General features: G+C 36.7%; 2 protein-coding genes across 3 annotated transcripts in view; one reads left to right on the top strand and one right to left on the bottom strand.

The window, feature by feature from the left end:
• The window catches only part of ZDHHC2 (zinc finger DHHC-type palmitoyltransferase 2), a 71,969-nt gene extending 66,398 nt beyond the window's left edge, over positions 1-5,571 (top strand). The window contains exon 13 of the mRNA XM_055118854.1: positions 914-5,571. The gene's annotated coding sequence lies outside the window, so the exon portion shown is untranslated. The remainder of the gene's footprint in view (positions 1-913) is intronic.
• Positions 5,572-7,659: 2,088 nt separating this feature from the next.
• On the bottom strand, positions 7,660-27,370 carry CNOT7 (CCR4-NOT transcription complex subunit 7). Of its 2 annotated transcripts, none has more exons than XM_055118244.1 (7): positions 27,217-27,370; positions 25,371-25,580; positions 24,258-24,451; positions 15,927-16,088; positions 12,574-12,718; positions 11,148-11,258; positions 7,660-9,246 (listed from the first exon to the last, which is right to left on the bottom strand). In XM_055118244.1, the coding sequence occupies exons 2-7, from the start codon at positions 25,485-25,487 to the stop codon at positions 9,118-9,120; spliced, it is 858 nt and encodes a 285-aa protein (XP_054974219.1). In that variant the 5' UTR covers positions 25,488-25,580; positions 27,217-27,370; the 3' UTR covers positions 7,660-9,117. The 2 variants fall into 2 exon arrangements, with proteins under 2 accessions (XP_054974219.1, XP_054974296.1); XM_055118321.1 differs by lacking the exon at positions 27,217-27,370 and adding an exon at positions 26,771-27,040.
• Between the last annotated feature and the right edge of the window lie 52 nt (positions 27,371-27,422).

Here is a 27,422-nt window from a genome sequence, read left to right as displayed (position 1 = left end):
ATGTTTATATTGAACAAAATTATTTGATATCCATATGTTTAATTTATATTACTATTTTTATATTTTCATCACCTTTGAACTACAATAGTAAATTGTCTATTGCTTTTTATAAAGTATTTTAGTTTTATATAGTTTTCATATAATTAACTTTAAGCTTACTTTTAGTGTGCATAACATTTGTATTTGTTTATTTAGATTAACTTCATATGATACATGAATAAGTTGATGAACAAAATTCATATTTATATAACATATAAATGGCAAGGATTGAAATGATAGCACAGTATTTTAAATGTCACTAAATGTGAACTAAACCTGCCAAACATTTCCTCTCATATAAATAAAAAATTTGGTACTCTCTGAACTGAAATTTCAAATTTACCTCTGTCTCTCACCCAGTTTGGTTGCTACCACTCCTAAAATAAATGCAAAAAATAGCAAAACATGCCATTCAAATTTGGGCCCTAAACATGATGCATAATCATTATGTTGGAGTTGAATCAAAATTCTACTCTCACCACCTGGAAGTAAAATTTTGGACTTATCTGGTATACCAGAATCTGCATTTTCTTTACTTTAGCATGGTTCTCTGAACTTATATAGACACATTATAGTGTGAGAAGCATTATATGAAAGTACATTTCTGGGTTTCTGGTAAGAAATAATATTTATTTTTATTGAGAGAATATTTGTTTACACAATTGTTTAAAGGGCACAATTTCTCTCCTTCAGAATCTCTTGCCACAACCACCACCAAAATACCAGTATCCCTCCACCATCATCCACTGGAAATAATTCCATAAAAATACCTAATCTCGAACAAAGATGTTATTAGAACAGTGACTGAATTGTTTAGTGATTGTTTTTTGAAACTTATCATTTATGTAAGTTCCGTGTTCTCCTTTGTTTCAAGGTATTCACGTCCAGACAGATGGAAGAGACTTCTCACAGGAAGGCACAGTGGCTCTCTGTTCCTATTTCCCTTTGGCTGGATGGATGTACAGAACATGCTTAGTTCTATTCAAGCCATTGAAAATACATCAACACATTGTTATCTAACATCCTGATGATTTTAGTTAACACAATTTCCTGTAAAATGTCGTAATTATCACATAAGAATCAAGTGTGATTCCAGGGGGGGGGGAAAAATCCACAGGCCAGCTTTCACCAAACATTTCGGTAACTCCAATTTATCAGACACAGTGTCTATTATTATTATTATTATTATTACTGTTATTACTACTACTATTAAATTTGGAAATTGAGACTGTTCAAGTATTAATATGTAAAAGACAATGTCACATAATAATGATTAGCTTTTTTCTTTTCCATTTTGTTTCTGGGCCACATCTGGCGATGTTCAGGGGTTACTCCTGGCTCTGCACTCAGAAATCACTCCTGGAGGTGCTCAGGGGATCATATGGGGTGCCAGTTGTCAACCCCAGCTCAGCCGCATGCAAGGGATACACCGTACTCACTGTACTATCTCTCCATCCCCAGTAATGATAAGCCTTGTCTGTAAAATCTATTACTACCTATGAAAATGTGAAGGTAGCAAATGAAACTACTTTTGATATGAATCCAGCCTCAGGAGTGAGTGAAATCATAACTATGATTTCGTTGCAAAGTCCATGTGACCTACAGTTGAAGATCACTATTCAGATTGTGCCAACCACTTTAATACAATTTTTGCTTTTGTTTACTACTCAAAAAGAAGTAATCACTGAAGCTTGATCTCATTAATAAGCAATTTTTTGTCAGAACTACTACATTTCTATTACATCAGAAACATTTTTCATCTCTTCTAATCATCTTAAATTAGGGTAAAATCTGTATTAGCAAATATAAAGATTGGTTTGTCCCATTTTTTAAACTACCTTGTTTTAAAATCTAGGCAATTTCTCTCATCGAAAATAGCAGAAACTGAAGAATTCCTGGTAGGTCATTATATGAATCATATTATTAATGACTCATGTCCTCTCTCATCAAAAGCATGACAAACTGTATAAGTTCTCAAATACTTAAGAGAAAAACTATGAAAACTCTCAGACAAAAACCATATACTTTCAGTATGAAATGTGAACTAAATGGCAACTGAGCTGTTTGGAAATTGAGCTTCAGAGAACTAAATTGGTGTGTTTGTTGATGCCAAAATGCCAAAATGTTTGGCTTCAGTAAATATACTAAGAAGCTCTTGTGCCTTGTATGCACTAACATAAATAATGTTTTGTTTTATTCTTTTAACATCTGAATTGTTTCATAAACATTAGTAGTTAGAATAAACTGACACACTGTAAAAAGATATTGGGAAATTTAAGCAAATTACCTCTTAAAACTATACACCTAAGAAACAAGTATTTAATCACAGAGAAAGAAATGGTGTTACTTGTTTCCTTACCTGATTAGACAAAAAAACACGATATAGAACAGAAGACTAGAGGATAATGGAGTAAAAGATGTGTACAATTACCCACCCTTGCTAAGACATACAGAGATTAAATGAGTTTGCAGAAGAACCAGTATCAGCCCAATCCATTTTATAGATCATTTGAGTGCAATTTTTTGAAACAGTAGGATAAGAATCTTTTTCATATATTTTTAAGGATAAAGATTTTGATCTGACAATCTGTTTCAAGAAGTCTCAGATGATACATTTTAAATTTAATCTTCACTTAAAGTATTTTCTGGTCATTTTTCACTACCTGAAGTGCCAGGTCAGAGCCTATTGCTAGAAGTCTTAAGGGCAACAGCATCATGTGATGTATTAAGAATTATGTGCAGCCCAATTTTTTCCAAAGCACAGCATTATAGCTGTTTTTACAAGACAGGATTCTATTAGGTGTTCCCTCTTAACCTAGGAGCTATGAAACAAAAGGAGGGATTTTTATTCTCTACCTTGCTAGAGTACAGTTAATCCCCACCCACATTGTTCAGTCATCATATTGAAATACACAGTGAGTACATGCTAGCCAGCTTTAAAAAATTGTCAAAACTAAATTTTTTTAATTAAATTGCATTTGCTCCCTTTTTGTTTTTATAGAATGATATATTTCCTGGTTTAGTTTTTAGTTCCAGGGAGTTAATAGTTTTTAGAAATGACGCAGTATAAATTTTACCTGTGTGAAAAAAAGCATTAGATTTTGTACACATTTATAAAATGTACTTTTAAAAGTCTTTTTATTTTCCCTGTTTTTGAAGGTCTACCACAGGTATAAATATTTAAGAAAATTTTTATTTAACATTTTTACAAATGTTTCATCTGTATTAGTTAACTACTGATACGGTGAAAGAGGGTGTTGTTTTTTTTCAGACCTAAATAAAAGAGAAATTGCATCTAAATACAATGATACTTTCAAGCAAATGTTTATCAATTAGTTCTGTTATACCATAGTAAAACTTGGTTAGTCATCTTCATTAGCTGTCTATGAAATTGCCTTTGCACTGACAATCTAAACTGCTCTAAAGATATACTTTTTCTATTACTCTACAGAGTTAAATTCATGTCTGTAACCTAGTCATAAAGTAAATCTTTTGGTAAGTGGGGAATGAGAAGATGAGGTAATTACTCACTATTGAAAAATTCTGAGTTCAATTAGAAAAAGGCAGGAAAAATTACTCTGTAATTAACAACTATTGTAAATTTGACATATGTTTGACAAAAACTATTTTCCCCAGGGAAATTAAAATAGAATTCATTAACCATATATGTTAAAAAAAAATAAGCTTGTAATCATTTATCTTCAAGAAAACAAGCTGTGAAGACAACCTGTTATTCCTATATATATATAGGAATCTATATATTTTTTTGGGTGGGGGGGGCAATGCTCAGGGTTGGCTCTGCACTCAAGAATTACTCCAGGCAGTGCTTGGGGACCGTGTGGATGCCAGGGATCAAACCCTGGTTGGCCGAGTGCAACACAAGCGCCCTACCTGCTGTACTATCACTCCAGCCCCTCCAATATAATAAACTAGTTATTTTCCCTACGCTGAAGTACATGTAAACTTGCAGATTGATTCTGATTATACTGTTCTGATTATACTGCTATATGCTTCCAATATCAAATACTTACCTGTAAAAATGATAGTTCAAATGCTATTTGAATAGCATTATTATATAATATGAATTATTTCAAGTAAACCAGAGTGTTTATACAAATCATCTTACATTGTAAACTGTGATAAAGGATGGTCACTCAGCCCACCATCAGTCAATAAATTCTCATCTACCACTAATATAAATGATCTCAGCCCTCTGAGCGCTCACCAGCCCCAAAGTGCCACATTTCAACAAAGAAATTTCACAAGTAACAGCATCATTAGGAAAGATCCTTCTGTAAAAAAATTGAAGAAACTGCTTAAATTCCAAATGTCTCAAGTTTTATCTCCTTTTCCTTTATTCACCCAGCTTGTACTTACTTTCCTCTTAAGTGGAAATAGACAATGTTATACCATTAAGTATTATTTTATAGTTACCTAGAATTTTTTCACCTTGTTGGTAAAAATGCAGATTCTAATTTTAACAATTTTGGCTACTTCTCTCTTAGTGAAATCATTAAATACATGCCAAGAGTAGAGACATATTCACATTTTAGCTTTTGGTTTCCCATTAGATTTTCTCTAAGAGTTTATTGGTAAGAATCTTTTTTTGTTAAACATATATATAGCCCTAACCATAACACTTCTCTTTTCTCCCTGCCATGATAAATTTGTTATAATAGTATCCTAATTTGTATGAACATCATTGATGTAATGAACCAAAATAGGCTGTCTCAAAGGAATTCCCCCGGATCAAAATCTATGACTGAAATACTTTCAAGCAGTGCTCAGTGTAGGAAGTGCTGAAGTAGAATGCTTTTATCATCCTTGTAAGAGATTGTGAATAAAGACGCTCTACTAGAACACAATCTAGGTAATAGAAGCCCCTTCTCTAACACACTCATTTGCTCTAATAATAAAATGTTCAAATATGACTGCCTGGGAATTGTCACTAGACCACTTAAAATGACTTGCAGTCCTATCTCACTGCAGAAAAGTGGTAACAAAAATAAAATTGGTGGCAGTTCCAAAGCTCATTGATGTTTTTGTCAGACCAAACATTCACTACTTCTATATTATTTGGAGTCTGGGGATGTTAAGATTACCTTTTAAGTTGGCTCCTTCTTGAGTACCAGTTAAACCAAAGGGGGCCTTTTTGATATGTGATTTCGAGCTATGCTTTATAAAGGAGTTCCTTACTGCTCAGAAAGTACTCTTAGGATTTATGGAAACAAAGTACAACTTATGTTGCATCTCTTAGGGAAAGCTTAACAGTGTTAAGAGCTCAAAGTTGATCTGATTTCATTAGTACTTAAAAGTTCTTGTTGGAAGAATAAAGGTGCTTAACAAACTTGAGAGGGGGAAAAAACAATACTCTGCTTAAGAAAAAAATACTACAAAATTGAATTGTTGTGATACTGAATTAAATAACTTATCACAGAAAACTGCAGTTGGGTGTTTTTTTTTAAAATTGTATTAAGGCTAATGGTATTTTAAATTTCACATCTTTTTCTGTCTGAATAGCCTCCTACCAATGATGGCTGCTTAGTGTCTATATTGCAAACCATAAAACCCAAAAGGAAAGAGAGGAGAAAATTTGTCTGCCACAGAGGCAGGGGGAGGTGGGAACACTGGGAACATTGGGGGTGGAGAAAGGGCACTGGTGGAGGTATGGGTACTCAAACATTGTTTGAAACTTAGCACTGTAGCACTGTCGTCCGAGTGGTCACCACAATCACAAAAATTTTTAAGTACGTAACTATCTGTGATTCATTAAAATTAAAAAAAGCACTAAAAAATGAATAGACCCCTAAAGCCACTATTCAAAGCATCTTGCTCTATTCAAATATTTGTGTTAAAATATTTTCAAAAGTAACAATTGTCTTAAACGTTTTAAAGTTCCTTCTAGGATGTTTAGGGAAGTAGAGAATATGGATAAACCTCAAGTGGCTAGTGAGAATCAAGAGAAAAAAGTATACAATACTTTTTTGTTTTCTCTTTCTACTTGGTCTTTGTAATGACAATAAAAATCAACAGTGAAAAATGTTGGGAAAAGTGTATCATCCAGGTGAAATGGATTCCTGCACAGTACATCTTCACATTTTTAAACCCAATCTACCCGACATATTTTCACTGCATTGGTTGTTATCACATCCTCACAGACTCCATTAGATTGTACTGCTAGGGTTTCTCAACTTTAAAATAAAAAATTCACACCTGTTGTTTAACAAACTATTAATAGAAACTAATTATTCAGTCACTCCAAGAGTAACAGCTGGGCAGATTGGTAGCAACCAACTCATTATGTGTCAATGTGTTATTTCACATTTATTTCACCTTAATTGCTTATTAATTGTTGTATCCAGTGCCTCACTCTTCAAGCAACTAATCTCAGCAAAGGGCACAGTCTACTGCAGTAAAACACACACACACACACACACACACACACACACACACACAAAATCTTTTTCTTTGCTTAGGAAACAATCTAGTCTGCAGGCATATTTTCATCTTTCATTCTTGTGACCATGTTATGTTTGGCATGATTGTCATCATGGATAGTATATTTTTGTTAGTGTCATTGCACAAAATCTTTCATTTACATAAACGTTGAGAACATAACCTATATTCCACTGTGCCTTAAAAACACAACTGTTCATGTTTCTTATTTTGGCATAATGGATATGAACTGGTAACCAAAAAACTGAGATAAACATGGCACTTCAAATGCTATGAGGTCATGTCCACAGCACTACTTATATAGCACACCAAGAAGAAACGTAAAACCAAGATTAATACAGGCAGATTCTGTAACAGCTACTCAACTTTCCCAATGTAGTACAAAAGTAATGAGACAGTACATAAATGATGAGTGTGGCTGCATTCCAATCAAACTTTATTTATGGACACTGAAATGTGAATTTCATATAATGGTCACACCAGGAAGTAGTATTTTTATCCCTCCCCCCACCCCGCCCCCAATCATTTTAAAACTGTAAATACCAACCTCACCTCACTAACCATAAAAAAGAGGCAGCAAACAGGTTTTGACCTAAAGGCCATAGTTTACTGACCTCTGCTCTATTAGATTTAACAGAACATAGTTTGAGTTCAAATTGGCTCAGGAACACAAAAAAATTAGCCTCGTTTCTTATACCCAAAAGCTGGATTTAGTGAAGGTAATAATGTTCACCTAACAGACATCATAAAATATTCCTACTTTTTAAAAGTCAGAAACCAAAATTGACACAAGTTATAAAATTTAGTAACTGATGTTATTCAAAAGGCAATATTCATAATTCCTTTAAGGACATGAAGATCAAAATGAAACCAGTTATGTGTTAGTTTTAAAGAGAAGTCACAGTATATAAATACATTTACTTTGTAAGTCTTTCAGAATAAATGCATTCCTGAAAAGTAGAAGTAGAAATTCTTAAAATCTAGTTGAGGTATCAGAAAATAATAAGCCAACACTGTTGAAATACAGAGGGCTCTGATTGATTTTTCAATGAAAAGGTTAAACAGAAGTTATGGTGTTCTATTCAGTGACCCAAATTAAAATCAAGTAAAACAAAAATACCCCAAATAAATATTTCTAAAAAAAAATTACCAGTCATCAACATATATATGAAAACATTTCTGAAGCCTTTATTTACAAAAGCTTTAAAAACAAATAATACCCTCTGTTTTGCAAATAATGTTTTGTTTAAAAAGGACCACCCAGTTACAGCATTGTACTATCATGAATAATGTACAAGAGAAACAAACCAATGTGGCTAACATTTAAAGATTTGCTAATATTACTGATTGAAGTGTAGATAACACACATCATAAGTTGCAGTCCATCATTTTGGGTAGAGTTAATGATTACCAGGAAGTCTTCCTACACATGCTCTGGTCTGGTCACATATTCTGCATGGCTAAATATTTCACAGTCTCTTTTGTCAATATATATAAAATAGATTGCAAAGATATACACAAAAAAATAAACAAGCATTACACTCCTCAGGCCATTTTATATAGCTATATACTTTTTCGTATTTTGTTGTTTTGCACCAAATCTCTCCATTACTTTAATCTTCTGCTATTGTGAGAACACAACTTTTTGTCTTCTAATTTGATATAAAATATGCCTAAATACTTATTCTCTTTGGACTTTAATGAAATTGATTTGTGGAATCATCAAATCAAGAGCATCGTAAGTATGGCTATGAAATTTTTAAAAAAATTTAAAATAAGGATAAACAGTGATGGAACCAAAAGTAAATCAAGGGAAGTGTGCTATTATGACTGCAGCTTCGACATCTGGACTACCAGTTTCCTGGCAGATATTCAACATCCAATCACAAGGAATTTTTCCTGAAGGGTGTAAAGCTGGTTTGACAAACTGTTCAGTCACAGAGCAGCCTGCACATGCCATTTAGAAACTGACAGACACTAGATGTGTTTGGAAGATTAAACACTACATACAGAAAACAGCAGTTACTAAGTTCCTCAGTAGTTTTTTGTCCATTTTTTGTAGTCTTGCTGAATTAACCGTCTGCACAATGCATGTGTTATATATTCCATGGGTCAAAAACAATACTGTATTCAGTTGGCAGATGGTCATTTTTTCCAGGTAAGAGCAAGAAAGCCCAAAGTTTCTAATAAAACAGAGGATTTGAGTAAGAATCACTCTCTAAAGTGCAAAATTGATGGTCCACAATCTCAAATAGCTAAAACACCTGTAGAATGGAAGGGAGACATGAAATAGGGGAATAAATTACAATCAGTGCTAGTTAATTTAGGAAAGGGGGAAAACCACCAAGTTCAGGTAGACAGTTTATCAAAATATTCAGTATGACATATTTTCCCATTCAAACACCTGCTAATAAGTATATTAAGGCCAAATTTAACCTGAATACTTTTCTATTTATTAAGATCTGAGATAGGAATGGTCATACTCTGAGAGGCAGAAAATAAAATGGGCTATGAGAGAAAAAAAAGTATTATCTATTGTTCAAGGGATTCAACCAGAGATAAAACCTATATACAAGCATGTGTGAAGCTCAAATAAAATAAAAATAAAAGGACTATTTCATGTCATGACTGCTTGTTGGCTTCCTCTTCATATGCATTCCCTGTGCCATTCTGTACATAGGATGAACCAGAACCAAGGCCATACAAATGACCACAATATTTGGCATCATCAATATGATCTTCAAAGAACATCTAAAAAGGAATTTGGGGGGGAAAAAGATAATTTTAACCAAAAGATACCACTTGTAATTTATATTTCAATTATATTTACTTCCTATGTAAGTACTTCCTTCATTAACAACGAGAACTCCTTTTCTCTGGTGCTTTTTTGAGGCCACAAGTTCAAATTCAATGAAGGTATTTCTCAAGAATTAAGCCAAAAGAAACCAAAGAAACACATAACCAACATTGTATAAATATGTCTTTCCTGCTAACACTTACATTACTTGTATGAAAATGTGTAATCATAGAAAAATAGCAGATATTTTTACTCCATTAACAATTTTCAATAGTAGAAACAAATGGAAACAGTTGATGACCAGTGAGGAGGGCTACGGGGATGAAGGGAAAAGCCTAAAACCTTGGGTCTATGTGCAAGTGACTGGCTAAAGCAGTAAAACCCTATCATGTTTGTGTTCTAGAACATTTTGTATGTTCTAGACTAAAATCTGATTATTCATAAAATAATGAGTCAGCAGCAGAAGAGAACCTACTATCACTAGTAATCAAAACACTAAGTCATATTTTAAAATGTAGAGCAGGGCTAGAGCAAAACAGAATAGTGGGCATTTGCCTTGCACACCGCTGACCCGTACTCAAATCCCTTGCACCCCATATGGTTCTCTGAGCCCTGCTCAGAGGATTGCTCAAGGAGTAATCCATGAGCAAAGAGCCAGGAGTAAGCCTAGAGTACCACTGGCTGTGGCCAAAAAGCTTAAATTTAATGTAAAAATTTAATGTAGACCTGACAATCCAAAATGTAATTTTAAAGAAGTACAAAATATTTACTTATTAATAGTCCAAATCATTTCTGAATCTGCCACATGGCAAAACATTATTCCATCTATTCTTATACATTTCTATAAAGTTTGAAGTTTCCAAGAGTTATCAATTCTTTAATGTGCAAAGAAGACATGCTCAAAAGAATGCCATAGTAAAGATTTTACAGAAGTAAAATTTTTATGTCTGTTTTAGTCAGTTTCTATATAATGGACTTTATCTAAGGTGAAGCATATCTGAACATATTAGTTAACGACATGAGAATAGGAGTAGACTTGTAGCTACTAAATTTCACTGCTTATTAACTAACTTTTTTTACACTGGAGGAATTGACTACCATGTGCCTCAACGGGGGTCAGCCAATTTGATTTGACTTGACTACCACTCCAGAAATAACTACTCTGGAATTAAAAATCTCTTTGTGCAACTCAATATATCAGAAAAAAAAAATCCTACTCTATAAATTAGAATGAGAATTATCCGGCTGACAGGTCTGAAATGCTCCAGACATAGTTGATGATGGAATAGACATGGATGCTTCTTATTGGTTTGCACTGCATGGACCAAAAGTGATGCTATAAATCTGAAAATGATCCTTGGAGTAAGTACATTTCTCAGCCCCAGTATAATCCTCAAAGTACTAAAAAAAGTATGAAAAAAAATTTTTTTCCAAGAGTTTAATGCTTAATCACACCAAAGATACCTTGACTTGGCAGAGTAGCACTGATTGTAACTACAGAAAGAAAACTTGGTAATCCTAAGTAGCAATGTATTTGAGCTGAGGTAAATTGTCTCACCTCACTCTTACCTGACTTTTATCACATAAATAATGTGAATGGACTATACCACTTCAAAGGTAATGTCATGCATCTTAATCTATAAAAAAAAACCTCTTTTAAAATTTCTTTCTGAACTGAATTCCAGTATGACTGATTTTTAAAGTAATTCATCCAAATGTGACAAATGTGACTTCTATAGTAACTCAAATCATACCTTCCCTTAAAAAGTATTTATTGTCCAAAACCTTTTTCATAAGACTTTTAATGTTCTCAACCTAACCACCAAGTGTAAAAAAGGCACTGATGTCTTCATACTTCTCTCATTTTGAAAAAGGCCATTCCTGTGAGTAGTGAGTCAGACCCTGCTTGGTGCTGAGGTCCTATCCGCTCCAACTCTAACTGCTCGGCAACTTCCTGCAAACCACCCTGGAAGAAATGAAAAAATTGCCTGTCAGAAGTAAAACACTGGAACAACAAAAGCTATGCCTGAAGTTACAAATAAACATAACTTAGTGACCCGAATACAAAGGAACTTTATATAAAGATGGCTGTTATAAAGATCGAGAGAATATGAACTTTTAACAATGCATTTGTTGAATGTAAGAAATGAAACTTCTGCTAAACTTTCACAGAAAATGAACTCCTATATGGGAAAATATGTCTCTATCAAAAATTTTAATGCACATGACAAGCGAAACACTTTATTAAAGATACGATGAAGCAAATCATACACAAGGTACCAAGCATAAAGGGTAACATTCACCAACTACACTCAAAATGAGTCCATCTATTATAAAATTAGACACTTGAGAATTTCCAAGCTTCCCACCAATCTACTGCTGTAATTTATACAAAATAAAGCTATTGTAACAAATCAAATGCATAAGAATTCTAACTTATGAGTCTGCATCATCATTTATTCTCAAAATGAAGGAGCAACTTTCCTTATAAAAAATTTTCCTTTTCATGGGGTTATAGAGACAGTACACATAGTAATGCACTTGCCTTGCATGCATCTGATGCTAGTTAGATCCTCAGCATCGCCAGGGGTTACACACAAGCACAGAGCCAGGAACAATCCCTGAGCACTGCCGGTTGTGGCCCCGAATAATTAAAAAAAGCTTTCAAAGAATTAATGCTTATAAATAACAAATTATTACAAACAAATGAAGCAGCATCAGAATAAAAGCTATCTGCCTAGACAGAATTTACACATTTATTATTAATAAATGGAATTTTGGGAAAAGGGTGCTAATGACACATTTACCCTTCAGCTATAATTTATGATTCAATGACCAGACCCAAATACAATAGCCACTACTCAAAAGAAGCTGAAGAAAAAAAACTGAAGGAGAAACTAAGTTTGCTGAGTAAATCTGCACATTACTGAATCCACTTCAAATTTTATCATGCAGAGTATGTGTATGTTGCGAGAGACAACTTCACCAGTGCGCACGTTCCTCTGCTGGTTTACGGTTTTCGTTCTGGTAAGCAATGACAAAGCCCTGAAACTTAGTTTGAATTTTGCTGAAAACTTACTTTGCCAGCATACACTGAAGTTTCAAAAGAGAATTTCCTGTAAATATTTATGTAAGAAAAAGAGCCAAGTGACCCAATTATATACTTATATTTAGTATAAGACTAATGAAATAGCATTTAAATCAATACCTCAAGCTAGAATCTTATGTCAGTCATTTGTATGAGCAGTGGGCTGATAACAGAAAGTCACTTGAGGTCTTACTTTTAGATTTTTGCAGCTCTTCATGAGGTACTTCACATCGTAAATGACAGGAAAAAACAGTCGAAGGATCTCAAAGAAGTCAAGTTCTTCTTCAGGCAAGTTAGAGTTGGTCAGGATTTTGATTAAATAGCCAAAGTCATAACCACTATAAAAGTGTTGAAAGAATAAGATATTATAAATATGAAAATATTTTCTGATACAGTAATTCCTTTTTTGTAGGCAAAAAAGGAATCATCTCCTTTACCCCACCAAAGTGCATGAGAACAAAACAACATATACTTTATAATGATAATGGAAAATAACATCTTTTACAGGGTGTTAAGAATTAGTCACTTTATCATCCAGAGATCTCAAATACAGATCTGTATTATCAAGTCTGTAGTCACTATACTGATTCTTGAATAGAGAATTCCTGTGGCAAACTTCTCAGAGATATATGAAAATAGATGTATTTATGAAAATGAGACTTGATACATGTAACCTTAACCAGAACTGTCAGAAGAATGCTAGCAAAAATAACGCAGATCTTCCTCATCTTTTACGTAAAGGACTCATCCAGTTCAAATTCCAAAAAGCAATTTCCTTAGAAATTATTTCCACTTCCCTTAACACATTGGTGCCTTCCACCAGTGGCTCACACTTGAATATGGTTTTCCTTTTCATTATAACTTCCCAATAGCCAACAGGTAACAAGAACAGCACACAAGAAGTGAAGGTAGGGGCTGGAGCATACAGCAGGTAGGTAGCTGCTTGCCTTGCATGTGGCAGACTCAGGTTTGATCCCTGGCATCCCAAATGGTCTTCCAATCACCACCAGGAGTGATCTGAGTGTAGAGCCAAGAGAAAGCCCCAAAAAAGTGAAAAAAAAAAAAAAAGGCAGTAGGAGGTAGGAACTACCTGCTAGAGCTTAAGTTCCCAATCTTGGTCTAACCAGTCCCTCTTCAGTATATCACTCAGTGTCCTCATCTATGGTCTTTAAGCAACCAACAGAAAATGTCTGCAACTGCATCAGAGGCTAGCACTGTCCTCTGAACTATTCCAGCATCCCCAGGACAATGTCCTGCTTCGCTGCAAACAGGGCTGGAACAAAATTCCAATTCCTACTCCCTCAAATCAACATGTCCTATTTCTTTTAACTCATTCCTCAGCTCTCTGTACTACACTCCAGTGCTACAATTACACACATTCTTTTACCTGTCAACTTCAAGATTTCTCAGAAAATGCCTTCCCTGTAAGAGTCTAGTTCCCAGAGATTTCTTGTACTCTATTTAAAATGTATGTACTGTTTCGAGGACCAGACAGATACAGCACAGGGATTAATGTAATTGCCATGCATGCAGTCAACCCAGATTCAAACACCAACACCACATATGGAAACCCAAGCACAGGAGTGATTCCTAAGCAGAGTCCTGAGCACTGCCAGGTGGGGCCCAAACACACCTCCCCCCACAACAAAAAAAGAAAAAGAAAAAGCATATATATTATTCATGCAGGTGAAAGGGCAAGAATCTTGTTTTAAAAATATCTTTACAGCCCAGTGGGCTGAGAGCATACTCTGCAGGCCCAGGCTCCATTCCTGGTTCCAAGTGATGCTCAGAACACCACATCAGGGACCTAAGCACTGAATCTAGAGTAGCCCTGGAGTGCGGATTAGAGTGGCCCAAACACATAAAAAAAAAAAAAACTTTAAAATTTCTTTATTGAACACAGTGGAACTAAATAAACATTCATTGGCATGTTATTATGTATCTTTCTAGGAAAGATATCAATAAAAATTTTACGGTTCAAAATTTTACTTCCAGTTTTAAAAAAAGAAAAAGGAAAAAAAGCTTTACCACTGGAGCTTATTAAAGAAATTCAAAGCAGAAATAATAAACAAAAGGGACCTAAAGTGGTGGTAGCTGGCAAGTTTGCTACCTGACTATAAACAGTACATATCTACCTAAAAGGAATAAGGATTTGCAAATTTGTCTTTACTAGAAATAGATTTAAACATCAAGAAAACATTTTATGACAGTAAAAAATATGTAACTTGACAAATATCCAAATAAACCAGTCCGATATAGTCTAAAATCTAAGACATGAATCATTAGTTTTATTCATTTAATAACCCAGTGCTAAGAAAACAGTATTTGCTGAGTATTTCTTAAATGAAAGAACACAGTCAGTATAAAGCCAGGACAGGATGCTGCTGCTGCTGCTTCTTTATTTATTTATTTTTTGGGGGTCACACCTGGCATTGCACAGGGGTTCCTTCTAGCTCTGGACTCAGGAATTACTCCTGGTGGTGCTCAGGGGACCATATGGGATGCTGGGAATTGAACCCGGGTCAGCCACATGCAAGGCAAATGCCCTACCCGCTGTACTAGCTCTCCAGCCCCTGCTGCTTCTTTTACAACAAGAAAAGGTTTCTCAAAAACGTTTCAAAAGATATTTCTAAAATTAATAAAATCTAGGGATAGAGAGATCATATAGCAGGTCAGGAGCTTGTGTCCTGCATACACCTGACCCAGTCTGATCCCTGATACTCCATATGGTCCTCATATGGTCCATGAGTACTCCAAGGGCAAGTCAAAAGCAAGCCCTGAGCACAGCAGGGCGTGGGGCCAAAACCAGACCAAACAGCAAACCAAACCCAAGCCGAGTGTGAAGTAGCACTGAGTCTACACTTCAGACTCTATTCTGGACTGGTTTATTCACATATTTGTCAAGTTACACATTTTTTTACTGCCATGTTTTATGTTTTAATCTATTTCTACTAAAGACAATAAGGCAAATCCTTATCCTATTAGGTGATATATATGTACTATACTCAAATTAGGTAGGCAGCAAACTTGTATTAAATAGTATTTCCTATGTCAAGTACTGCTCAGTACTGAATCAGTAGTTGCAATACACAGTCTTTCACTATAATCATGCCACAGGCCAAAGTTGGAAATCCTAAAGCATGAAGAAACTCAAAAACTTTTTACTAATTTAGAGCCTGGTTATATGACTCACGTGGTAGAGCACCAGCTTAGCTTGTGTCCTAGTTTGAGTCCCAGCACCATATTACTCCCTTTCAAAGAGTAGCACCATAATAATAAATCTCATGCATTTAAACCAATGTCTATTTCTCAGCTGGTACAGTTGAGATATATACAATATACAATATACAGAATATATAATACTGTCCTTCACATAAGCTAACAAAATTCCCTTATTTTTAAATTAACCAACAAGAGTCTGTTGAGAGCTGGGAGAGATGCAAAATGTTATCCAACTATTTGTAGAACTAGGCCTGATATTGCTAAAACAGCAACCCAAGCCAAGTGTGAAGCAGCACTGTGTTATTTGCAATTTCGTCCTTTTACCTATGAAATGATAACCACTTGACCCCTTCACAGAGGACCACTCCAGAAGTCATAAGAAGTTCTGCAAAATACTGTGTTTCAATTCCTTCCTCTTCATGTTTCTTAAACTGGATACCAGATGTTGTCAGTAGCTCTATGGAGTCCTGGGCATACATGTCCTCCCTGGCAAGGAAAAAGACAACAATCAACAGTGTCACATCTCAAACTTGTTTCTCCCACTTACATCTGTAACTCCAGTGCCAGCTATAAGATTAGAAGACTGGCTTGGGTTAAACTATTCCAATGTCTCATGTAGGTGGCAAGAAAAATACAACTTAAATATAAAGGTCATGATTCATGTGCTCACGCATGAAATCATGCAGAAAACAATTCACAAAGTCCAATGGTAACACTTAATCTTTACCATTTACTTAATTTCATCAACCTTTTACAAGTCAAAAAAATTAAGAGGATGTGGAGAGGGGCAACATTTTACTCCAGTGGTTCCAAGACAAAGAAACAAAGTTTTTTTCAGGGGCTTTCTGTGTCATTTGAATGTTGCCAAACGCAGCAGTAATCACAGATGTGCTGGAAGAGTCTGTTTAGCTCACCTCTCAAGGAAGAACCAGGTAGAAGAGGTGTGATATGGCCCAGTAAACTATATTCCATCTTAAAAGAGGAAAGCAGCCATCCTTTCACTAATAGAGGCTTTCAGATGATCCAATCAGCAGTCAAGCTTCTAAAATGAAGTACCTACTTCTAAGAATCTTATTCTAGTAAGACTGCCATACAAATATCAAGAAAGGAAAGCTAAATAATAAACCAATACTTGAAGATTTTATTTAAGCCAAGAACATAGCCACTTTGAATTTTTAGCACACCATATGGCTCTCCAAAATATTCAATTAAAAAAGCGATTACAAGAAATGTTTCTGAAAATTAAGAGTACAGACAATCCTATTAAAATCTGTTTTTTTTTTTCTTTTTGGGTCACACCTGGTGATTACTCCTGGCTTTGCACTCAGGAATTACTCCTGGCGGTGCTCAGGGGACCTTATGGGATCCTGGAAATTGAACCCGGGTCGACTGCATGCAAGGTAAAGGCCCTACCTGCTGTCCTGTCACCCCAGCCCTCCTATTAAAATCGTTAACTAAAATAGTAAAATCAGAGGAACATTTCACTTGGGTCCAGAAGCATTCTTAAGGTCTATTATCTAGAAACTAATTTGTTTCTAAATATCTTCAAAAATAATAAAAACCAGTGATTATAAAAAGGGAGGCTGGGGAGATAGTACAGTGGGTAGAGCACTAGCCTTACACATGGGCAAACCAGGTTTGATCCCTGGCATCCCGAGTCAAACCATGAATGATCCCTGAGTGCAGAGCCACGAATGAGCACTGAGCACCACTGGGTGTGATCCCCAAACAAACAACCCAACAATAATGATCATCATCAAAATTTATCATGGAAAAGCCTCAGGAAGGTACATGAATAAATCTCATTTTCTTTTTTTCACTTAAAAGATACTTTTGGCCTTATCATGCAATTTATGTACCTTAAGCAATGAGAATATTAAGCCCTGATGCTCATATTGAGATGGCCTTTAGCAATTATAACCAGATATAAGAAATTATTTTTCCAGTTTCATGTTATCTGGTCTGTATTAAGTTTACATTTTATCATTTTGATCAGAACCTATGCTTCAGGAGGTCAATGACTTTTATTAGTATGTTAGCACAAGATGAAATGGGGTGTAACAGAGTGATGTAATGTTTAAGTCAGTCTTTACCAAATAACCCACAGAGCTTTCAAAAAATATAAATCCCCAAGTCCCATCCCTAGACCTATTAAATTGCAATCCCCAGGAGAGATCAGCATGAGTAACAAAAGTATTTTATAATCAAGTCTGGTAAACAAAAATAAAGTTATTTTGCTTTTTTCTGCATAATTTTTGAAATATAATTCAGATGAGTTAATGTACTATTCCCTAAATTTAATTGAAAAAGTTATTTTATAAAATAACTGGAACCAATTCCATACCTTACTCCTGATTAAATACTTCTCATTAAAGAAAGTTGAAAAAAAAAAACTGCAGTTAAGCTATGTAAATCTCCAAATAGAATCAAGAAACTTGCTGTCAAAAGCACTTTTAAATTGTGAAAACAAGTTTTGAGTCTACAAATCAATTAACTGCCTTTCCCATGATTCTCCATTTCAAATTTTGAAATGTTCCTCTAATCTCAAAAATTCTATCAAATGTAGAAAAAAAAATTTTTTATACTTTCACAGAAGTAGTTAAAATAGTTTAGCTAAAAATCTAAGAATAGCAGCAGTTGGGGGCTGGAGTAATAGCACAGCCGGTAGGGCGCTTGCCTTGCACGCGGCCGACCCGGGTTCGATTCCCAGCATCCCATATGGTCCCCTGAGTACCGCCAGGGGTAATTCCTGAGTGCAGAGCCAGGAGTGACCCCTGTGCATCGCCAGGTGTGACCCAAAAAGCAAAAAAAAAAAAAAAAGAATAGCAGCAGTTGCCCAGCTGGCTTCCTGCTCAGCTCAATCAACTCAGAATGATAATGAACAATAATGTCATCATTCCAAGTATTAAAGATTAACCAGTATAAAATTTAGGTTAACACTATCAAATAAAAAAAAAAGAAAAGAAAAAAGACAGGAGTGAAAGCTATGTAAAACTGGTTTAAGAAAAAGAACAAAGAGACACCACAATTTCAAGTTACATTTTAAAAATTAAAACTTTTTAAATTAGATGTTAAATTCAGTAAATGCAATGAAATTCTCTTTTTCCTTTTTGTTTTTAGGTCACAACAGGTGCTCAGGATTTAATCCTGGCTCTAGACTCAGGAATCCCACCTGGCAATGCTTGGAGATCATATGCCCTATGAGATGCTGGGGGATTGAATTTGGATCGGCCCCATACAAGGCAAACACTCTACTATCTACTGTACTATCTCTCCAACCCCACACTGAAACTTTTCTGTCAACAAATATAAATGGAACCTGTGACACAAATTCGTATTTTTAAACTTGTTGCCAGTTTTAAAATTTGGAAATACATCAACCTCAAGGCAGTTCTGGCTCACATTCTATGTTTTAAAAACGTAAACCTCTTTAAATTTATGTAAAGAATCTTGAGAAAGAAAAAGTGCAAAGTAGAATATAAATTGTAATACCTAATATTTAACAAACTTAGATCACTAAGAAAACAAGTTTATCTAAGAACTGCACAATTAATGAGAAAACATCAAAAGTTTGAATTTGATAAAAATTAGTACCTCCACTAGATACCAAAAAAAAAAATAAGCAAAAACAAAACATTCTCACAAGTCAAAAGAGCAAGTCATTGTTATTTTTAGTAATACTTAACTTTTTTAATATTTTCACATTAGACACACCTTTATTTTATTGGAGTTGGAGTAGCAAACTTTAAAACATTAAGATTTAATATTTAGATAGGTTTTAAAAAGCAATTACATCACCCTTAAAATGAACACAATTTTGCAGAAAACAATCTCAATCTTATCTTCCTCTTTACTCCCAACGTATGTGCAAATTAAACATATCAATAGCCATAAAAATAACCACATCTTTTGTACAAAGCTTAAAATATTCATATTTTTGGATACCTACTAATAAAATAAATGGTAGAGATGTATATTAAAAGTGGCCTTCTATTTAAAGACAAAGGTTAAAGTTTTAAAAGTGGACAGCTGGGCTGAGACCAGATAGCACAGTGAGTAGAGCACCTGGCTTGAACATGGCAACCTATATGGTCACCTGAGCCTGTCAGGGAGTGATCTCTACATGCAGAGATTGGATGAGCCCTGAGCACATCTGGGTTTTGCCCCCTCACCACCACCCCCAAGAAAAGTGGAAAACTGGGCTGTGAAGACAGCCCAATGGGTTGTGACATACTCAGCACGCTGGGAGGCCCAGGTTCAATGCCTGGAATTGCACATCAAGAAACACCTCCCCACCCCCGCCTAGTATTGAACAGCACTGCCAGGTATGGCCTCCCCAAAAAAGGCAGACAATTTAAAGGCCCAACCGTAGTGAATGGCTTAATTATGATTTATTCAGAAAGAGAAAGTATGATTTTGGGGGAAGAGGGGGGCTTTTTTTGTTTTTGTTTTTGTTTTTGCTTTTTGGGTCACACCCAACGATGCTCAGGGGTTACTCCTGGCTTTGCACTCAGGAATTACTCCTGGCAGTGCTTGGGGGACCATATGGGATGCCGGGGATCGAACCCGGGTCGGCCGCGTGCAAGGCAGACGCCCTACCCGCTGTGCTATCGTTCCGGCCCCCAAGAGGGGGGCTTTTGAGCCACACCCAGCAGGGCTCAGGATCTATTCCTAGTTCAATACTAAGGAATGACTTCTAGTGATGCTCAGGGACAACATATGGTACAAGGGATTGAACTGGGGTCATGGAGACTGCATGCAAGGTAATACTACCTCTCTGGTCCAAAGACAATGTTTTAAGTATCTCCAAATCATGTTATATATCTAGACTATACATACCAGATGAAATACCTTTATTTCCCATTTACAAGAACTTTAATATGTGTCTTACTCCATATGCAAAGGTATGTACTCATCACTGGTATTCATTCACCCAATTTCTCTTCTATTAAAGCATCAAATCATTTTCAACTTGTTTTCTAAGTCCTCCAAACAGACTGAGCACTTCCTATAGCAATTAGATGCAAGGGAACCAAATATCCAAAATTAGGAGTTAAAAAATCTAAATTCTCTAACAACACAAATCTCTCTTTGTTTTAGGGCCACACATGGTAGTGCTCAGGTTTATTCCTGGTTCTGCGTTCAGTTTCACTCTTGGCAGGGCTTGAAGGATCCTATGCAATGCCGGGAGTAAAGTCTGGGTGCACGCAAGGATAGCACTTACTTATACTATCTCTCCAGGCTCCCCAAAACAGAATCTTCCACCAACTTAATATTTGGTTATTTATAATTTTGCTCATAAAATAAATTTCATGGACTTAATTTCTCATTAACTTGAGAAATAAAATGTCATCAATGCAAAATTATCCTTAGCTTTCCTTTTCTCATCATTACAATCAAGTAACTCTCCTAGGTACTTATTTTTCCTGTAGCTTTTTCCCCCTATAAATTACCACCGTTTGTCATTTCTCAAATTCAGAGACAGAGAGGAAATGGAAAATACTCCCTCGAGGCTTGGAACTGACTGTCTTTCTCGAATTCTCACAAACTCAAATTTCAAACCACATAAACTGTCCTTCAAATTTCAACTTCCTTCATAATTTTAAAACTTAAAACTATTTATTTTCTCTCTCTGGATGGAAACTTTTCTACAATACTTTCACTTGATAGCCAACAAAGTAACCTGCAATCATTACTTCATACTGAAAAGTCAGGACTGATCCAATCACTTTAGAATTGTCAACACAACAAATGAGCAAGGATTCTGACAAATCTAAGATTTCTTCTACCTTTTCATCTAACACTGCAAATTCTTTACTCCCAGTGGTGCTCAGGGAAAAGTGTTACTGGGAGTCAAACCAAGATTGGCTGCAGCAAGGTAAGCACTTTAATCTCTGTATTATCTGGCCCCTATTCATTTGTATTTTTTTCTAGTCTCTTTCTACCTTTCATCCTTTTCTCATATATAACACACACAAAAAAAATTTCTGGAATTATTTCTCCCTTAACTTATTAACAGGGTGCGTACTATTCAGTTCTAATAGACTTTTCCTATAACTTTTGCTCTCACTTTTAGGCACAGCTTGGGGGAGGAAAAAAACAGAATAGCAATCATCTAATTATTTATTAAATATTCAGTTATTCAATTGCAATCAGCTCTAATTGGAACATTATTTTCCCAACATATCTGACCTCTGACCACTGAATATTAATAGTTCAGATCTCTAAGTTTCAAAAACCTTTGCCCATACAACTTTAAATAATGGCCTCCATAAAGAAATGTTTTACAAAGAGCAAGTCTTCAACATAGCTATTTTACATCTACCCATCTTAAGATCTTTTAATTTTAAATTTTTTAATTTATTTTTGGCTGTTTGGGCCACACCTGGCAGTGCTCAGGGCTTACTTTTGGCTCTAAGCTAACGGATCACTCCTGGAAGGGTCAGGGAACCTTATCGGGTGCCAGGGATCAAACCCTGGTTGGCGGCATGCAAGGCAAGCTCAATACTTGCTGAACTATTACTCTGTTCCTTATAATCTTTTTTAGATTTGAAGATAAGATCTCATTATTATTACCGCCAATGCCTTAAGATGATATATCAGCTACTTCTCAAAAGTCTTGGCTAGTCATATACTCTAATCCTGAACTGTCTGCAACCTCCTTAACCGACAAATATCTGTTAACTTCAAATGCCTGTGTAGTATCTGTAAAAACAATATAAACCACCATTTGATTTTGTTTTTCCTTCTCTTACAGTACTCTCTCAAGTTCCTTTCCACTGCCATTTTCCTTGAAGAAAATTATCAGCGTCTTCTCTGTAAACCAGAATTCATGGTCCCCTGTAATCCTACAATCTGATTAAAAGGATTCTGTAAGGGGGCTGGGAAGATACTACAGGGGCTGGGACATATACACGGTCCCTCAGGCACTTTGGATGCAGCCCAGCCAGCAGCTGTCTGGGTGGAATGGGTAATCCCAGCACCACAGGATCCTCAAGCATCCTATCCTCAGGTCACTACAGTGAACTGCCCACCAACCAGCCCAACACTGCAGGAAGGACACTCACACCTCCACCTCCCACCGAAATAATTCTGTGAAGTATCAATCACTACTGTGATACACAATTGATGACTTCAAAATCTTTTCTGTACAAATTAATTCTAAATTGAATTTAGAAAGAATCTTTTAACAGTAATTAGTCTGTAATAATGCAAATTCTTGGACTATGACACTAGAGAACACTGGGAACAGCTATGGAAACACTAAGTTATAATAACACGGCCAAAACCTTTCCTCAATATCTCCCTGGTATGTAGTGCAGCAGTGGCTGACACACTCATTGTAGTCACTTAAAGCAAAGTCAATTTCTGTATTTCTTAAAAATATTCAGCATTCTGTTCATGCCTCAACATCAGTCAGAACACCTTTTATCTTTCAACTAACCTTTTCTACTTAATCTTTTCACTATTCTTCTCCTTAAACATCTCCCAAGACAGTATCAGTATTAACTGTAGCAAAGCCTGGTTGCAAAATTACAGTGGCCCTCTCTGAATACGGAAAAAAGTCCTGTCATTCTACCAAAGCAGTTGTTACAAAAACAAAGATGCTTCTAGAAAAGCAAACTGCTGATCTTAACAAAAGGGAGATACTGATGGGTCCCCTCCTTCTCATGTACCGAGATCACAACAGTATTTCAGTAATACAAAATGTTTTGATGACTCGTCTAAAAAAAATTAACACAAAACAAATGAGGTAGTATTGATTTCAAAAAATGTTATCTTTGGGAAAAGAATAAGGGCAGTTTTCAGTGTTTCTGGAACGTACAAAAGTTATTATCTGTTTGAATAGCAATGTACTTTTTTTTTTTTTTTTTTTTTGCTTCTTTGGGTCACACACAGCGCTGCACAGGGGTCACTCCTGGCTCATGCACTTAGGAAATACTCCTGGCGGTACTCGGGTGACCATGTGGGATGCTGGGAATCGAACCCAGGTCGGCCGTGTGCAAGGCAAATGTCCTACCCGCTGTGCTACTGCTCTAGCCCCAGTAATGTACATTTTAAGCTTTGACCATATTTTAAAGAGTACATTAAAAGAGCTTAACTAAATAGTGCATTAAAACTCCTTTAAATCTCATGTTAAACTGTATCACACAAGTAGCACTGTAGCACTGTCATCCCGTTGTTCATCAATTTGCTCAAGTGGACACCAGTAATGTCTCCATTATGAGACTTGTTGCTACTGTTTTTGGCATAATGAATACCCAACGGGTAGCTTGCCAGGCTCTGCCATGCGGGTGGGATACTCTCAGTAAGCTTGCTGGGCTCTCTGAGATTAAACTGATTACACAAGTAAACCCTACTAAATAGGACAATGCAATATTACAATGTAACTATAATGTATTAAACATTTTATATAGATTTATAATCTATTTCAAAAGGTTACATTTCTTTTTTCAATGTGGACAAAACATTTGGAAAAGACTTTAAAACCTGAATTTTAAGATGCTAACTGAAAAGTATGATTTTATAAAACATAAAATTTTTTGATTATATATATTTACAAGATGATAAATTCAGTTAGAAATTCATACAACCCAAGATCCAAAAATTAAACAGATTTTTTTAAAGTTTGGGTTATATTTATTTCCTACTTACGTCAAATTAAATTTAAAATTAAACTGCCATGTTGAAGTTCCTGGTGGATATTCTCCTTGCTCATTCATAAAAGTCAGTCCTAGCTGAATTATCTTTAACAAGTCTACATTGCATCGCAATAGTTGGTATTGATAGTCAGCATTGCTCCTGAATTCTCCAATGGGTCTTGCAACCACACCTGGAAACTCGGTGTCCTGTAAAACAAGTTTTATGACCCAGTAATTACTAAGTGGTCACAACCACAATCCACAAATACCCAAAATAAACATCGACAAAAATAAAAGAATTCTATTGCAGATGAGTTGCTCAACATTTATATTCAATCACGCATTTCTCCTAACTAGAAACAGAAATTACCTTTTAGAACCATGAAACTCAACAAATTCAATTACTTTCCCCTACATTAAATATCACAGATAACCCAGAGCAGAGCTGGGAGTAGTCCCTCCAGACAAACATCACCAACCACGTTATCTTTCGGACATTATCTTATTCATAACAAAATCTTACTTCTTTAATTCCTCCCTAAGATCACAAATCTTTCACGTGCTTTTCAGTATCTTTTTGGATGAATGATTAGGACTTCCCAATGGTGCTGGAAAGCACCATAGCAATACCCAGTGGTACTTGGGAACCCATCTGACCTTGGGTGCCAGGGATCAAAGTTGGGGTCTGATGCGTGCCAGGAATATGCCCTAGCCCCCTAAGCTACCTCTGCAACTCTTTAATACTTACTCTCTTACTCAAAAGTTTCATGATTCCCTCAGTACAATGAACAATAAACCCAATTTGTAAAGTTACAGATGAGTTTGTAATGGGTTTTTTTTCAAGAAGAATTGGCAAAGCCTCCCTTTCTTTTTTCTTTGCTTTCTGGGTCACACCCAGCAATGCTCAGGGGTTACTCCTGGTGGTGCTTGGGGGACCATATGGGGTGCTGGGGATTGAACCTGGGTGGGCTATGTACAAACCAAATGCCCTACCTGTCGTGCTATCGCTCTGGCCCCAAGCCTCCCTTTCTTTTTAAAATACCTTTTAAAACATCAACTAGAAGATTGAATTCAAGACTACAAACCCTTTAAAAAAAAATCAGTTCAAAGATTAAGTAAAACATACCATCGCAACGTAATTGTATTTTCGAATAACCTGACGAATTTTCTTCATCTCTTCATCCAGGTTGCAAGCCCATACTTCACAAATTCTTTGGCTATGATCTACAGTTGCTGCTGGCATAGTGAGGGCACGAGAGTCTAGATGCCAAGCATCAAAATGTTACACTTGATTGGAGATTTGTTTCACAAAACACGTTATCCTTTATTCATGTACCTGTCAAAATAAAAACCAGCCATATCAGAAATCTCAATCATAAAGTAAATGAGCTGATTAAAATTAAAGAGTTTTTTCAAAGTCCTTGATTCTAAGAAAACCAAAGTTTTATAAGTAACTTTAAGGTAAGTTACACAACTAGTTAGTGGGGAGGAAAGAAGAGGTTTTCTAGTTCTAGTATCAAGTAAAATTCACACTTTTCATTTGTATCTAAAACACTGGCAACATACAATGTCATTTGGGCAAGGAAACATGAGGTGCTAACGGTTGAACTCTGGGTCTCACACAAGCTATGCACTATCGTCTCCCAGATCTCTAGGGCCCCACACAAAGCATCTGAAAATACTCCCAGAAAATTATAGATAGTTTTAAGTTCAACTCATACTAAGAAATGCAATCACAGATGAAAGTTAAAAAAAAAATGAAAACATCAGATGTGTATTAGGTCAAAAGTTGTATCTGCCTCTACTACTCATTATCAGAATATTCAAAATATGATTTCAATACAAGATCTACTGATATATATTCAAGCAATACTGAATGGGACCAAAATAAACCAGTAATTTTAAAGAAAAGCCTTCTGAGACAAAAGTAGCAAACAGTCTCAGAAATTACTGGAATCTACAGAAGAGCAAGTTCGAGGATGTGGCTTAACGGTAAAGTTCATGACTTGCAGGCATTGAGACCAGAGTTCCCCTCCACGCCCCCTGATGGGAGGAGGGAGTAGAATCTGGCCCATAGTAGCAAAATGAAAAAGGAATTTTAAATCAGTTCTAATTTTCTATAAACTCTAGCATTTTTTCCTACCAAGTACATCTCACATTTCTGGGCCAAAGACACACGTTTCATGGTACATAATGGTAACAAATACAGACCAACATTTTGATTCTTGGATACAGAAATCCCACGTGTTCCGTCTGCCGTTTTTCATACAAGTCTTTGTTTTTGGTTTTGTTTTTATTTTTAAAGCACCTTCATAAGAAGAAAAGGAGGTCTTTGGGAACTCCCTCCCTCTCCCGCGCGCCTTTTAACCTCGGCAGCAATGTTACAAATGTAACCTCCAGTGCTCTCGGAACAGAAACCAAAGGGGAACCTAGGGACCCCCTCCACTGAGACCCTCCCCCCTCGCCGCACTCCCACCCGCGCGCGCTCTGCAAAAGCCCCAGCAGCTCCACGTTGCTTTGCTCCACCTCTCTCGCTATGCAGTGCCAGCATCAGAGGCCTTCTCCGGGCGGGAGGAGCATCTCCGCACTGCAGGCTCCCGGGGAATCGAGAGGGCAGCACACGGCCAACTCAAGTCATGGGGCAGCGTCTCCCCCGGCCCCGAGCCGGCGCGAGGTGCTGAGAACCATTTCCCGGAGCCAGACGGGCTGCCCGGCCCCGCTGCGTGAAGGAAGACGAGGAGCTGAGGATCTAGGCCACCGCCCTCCACTCCCAATTTCCGTCCCACGGCGAAGCCCCAGGTACAAAGCCCTACGTCATCACTCCGCGCCGGCCCGGGCCGAACCCCCAGCCCCAGATACCCTCCCGCCTCCTTCCCCCCGCCGCCCCAGCTGGCGCCATGGCGCGCCCTCGCTGGGGCCCCGTTCCCGCCCCTTCGCCTGCCCCCGGAGCCCCGCGGCGGGCGCGGGATTACTTGGGTCGCTGCGCTGGCGCTCCTCCTCCTCCTCCTCGCCATAGAGCTCGCACCCGGCGGCGGCGGCGGCGGCGGCGGCGGGTGCCCCATAGACACCTCTCGCCCGGGCTGGGGAGAAAGGGGAGCCGGAGCCGCGCCGCGCCGCGCTCTGCCGTCGCTTCTCGCACGGCCTGACGGGGGCGCTCGCTGATGACGCGGCGCGGCGC

The sequence above is a fragment of the Sorex araneus genome, chromosome 1 (assembly GCF_027595985.1).
Source record: "Sorex araneus isolate mSorAra2 chromosome 1, mSorAra2.pri, whole genome shotgun sequence".
Classification (NCBI taxonomy): domain Eukaryota; kingdom Metazoa; phylum Chordata; class Mammalia; order Eulipotyphla; family Soricidae; genus Sorex; species Sorex araneus.
The sequence above is the reverse complement of the archived record's forward strand: the minus strand, read 5'-3'. Positions and strand labels throughout refer to the sequence as shown.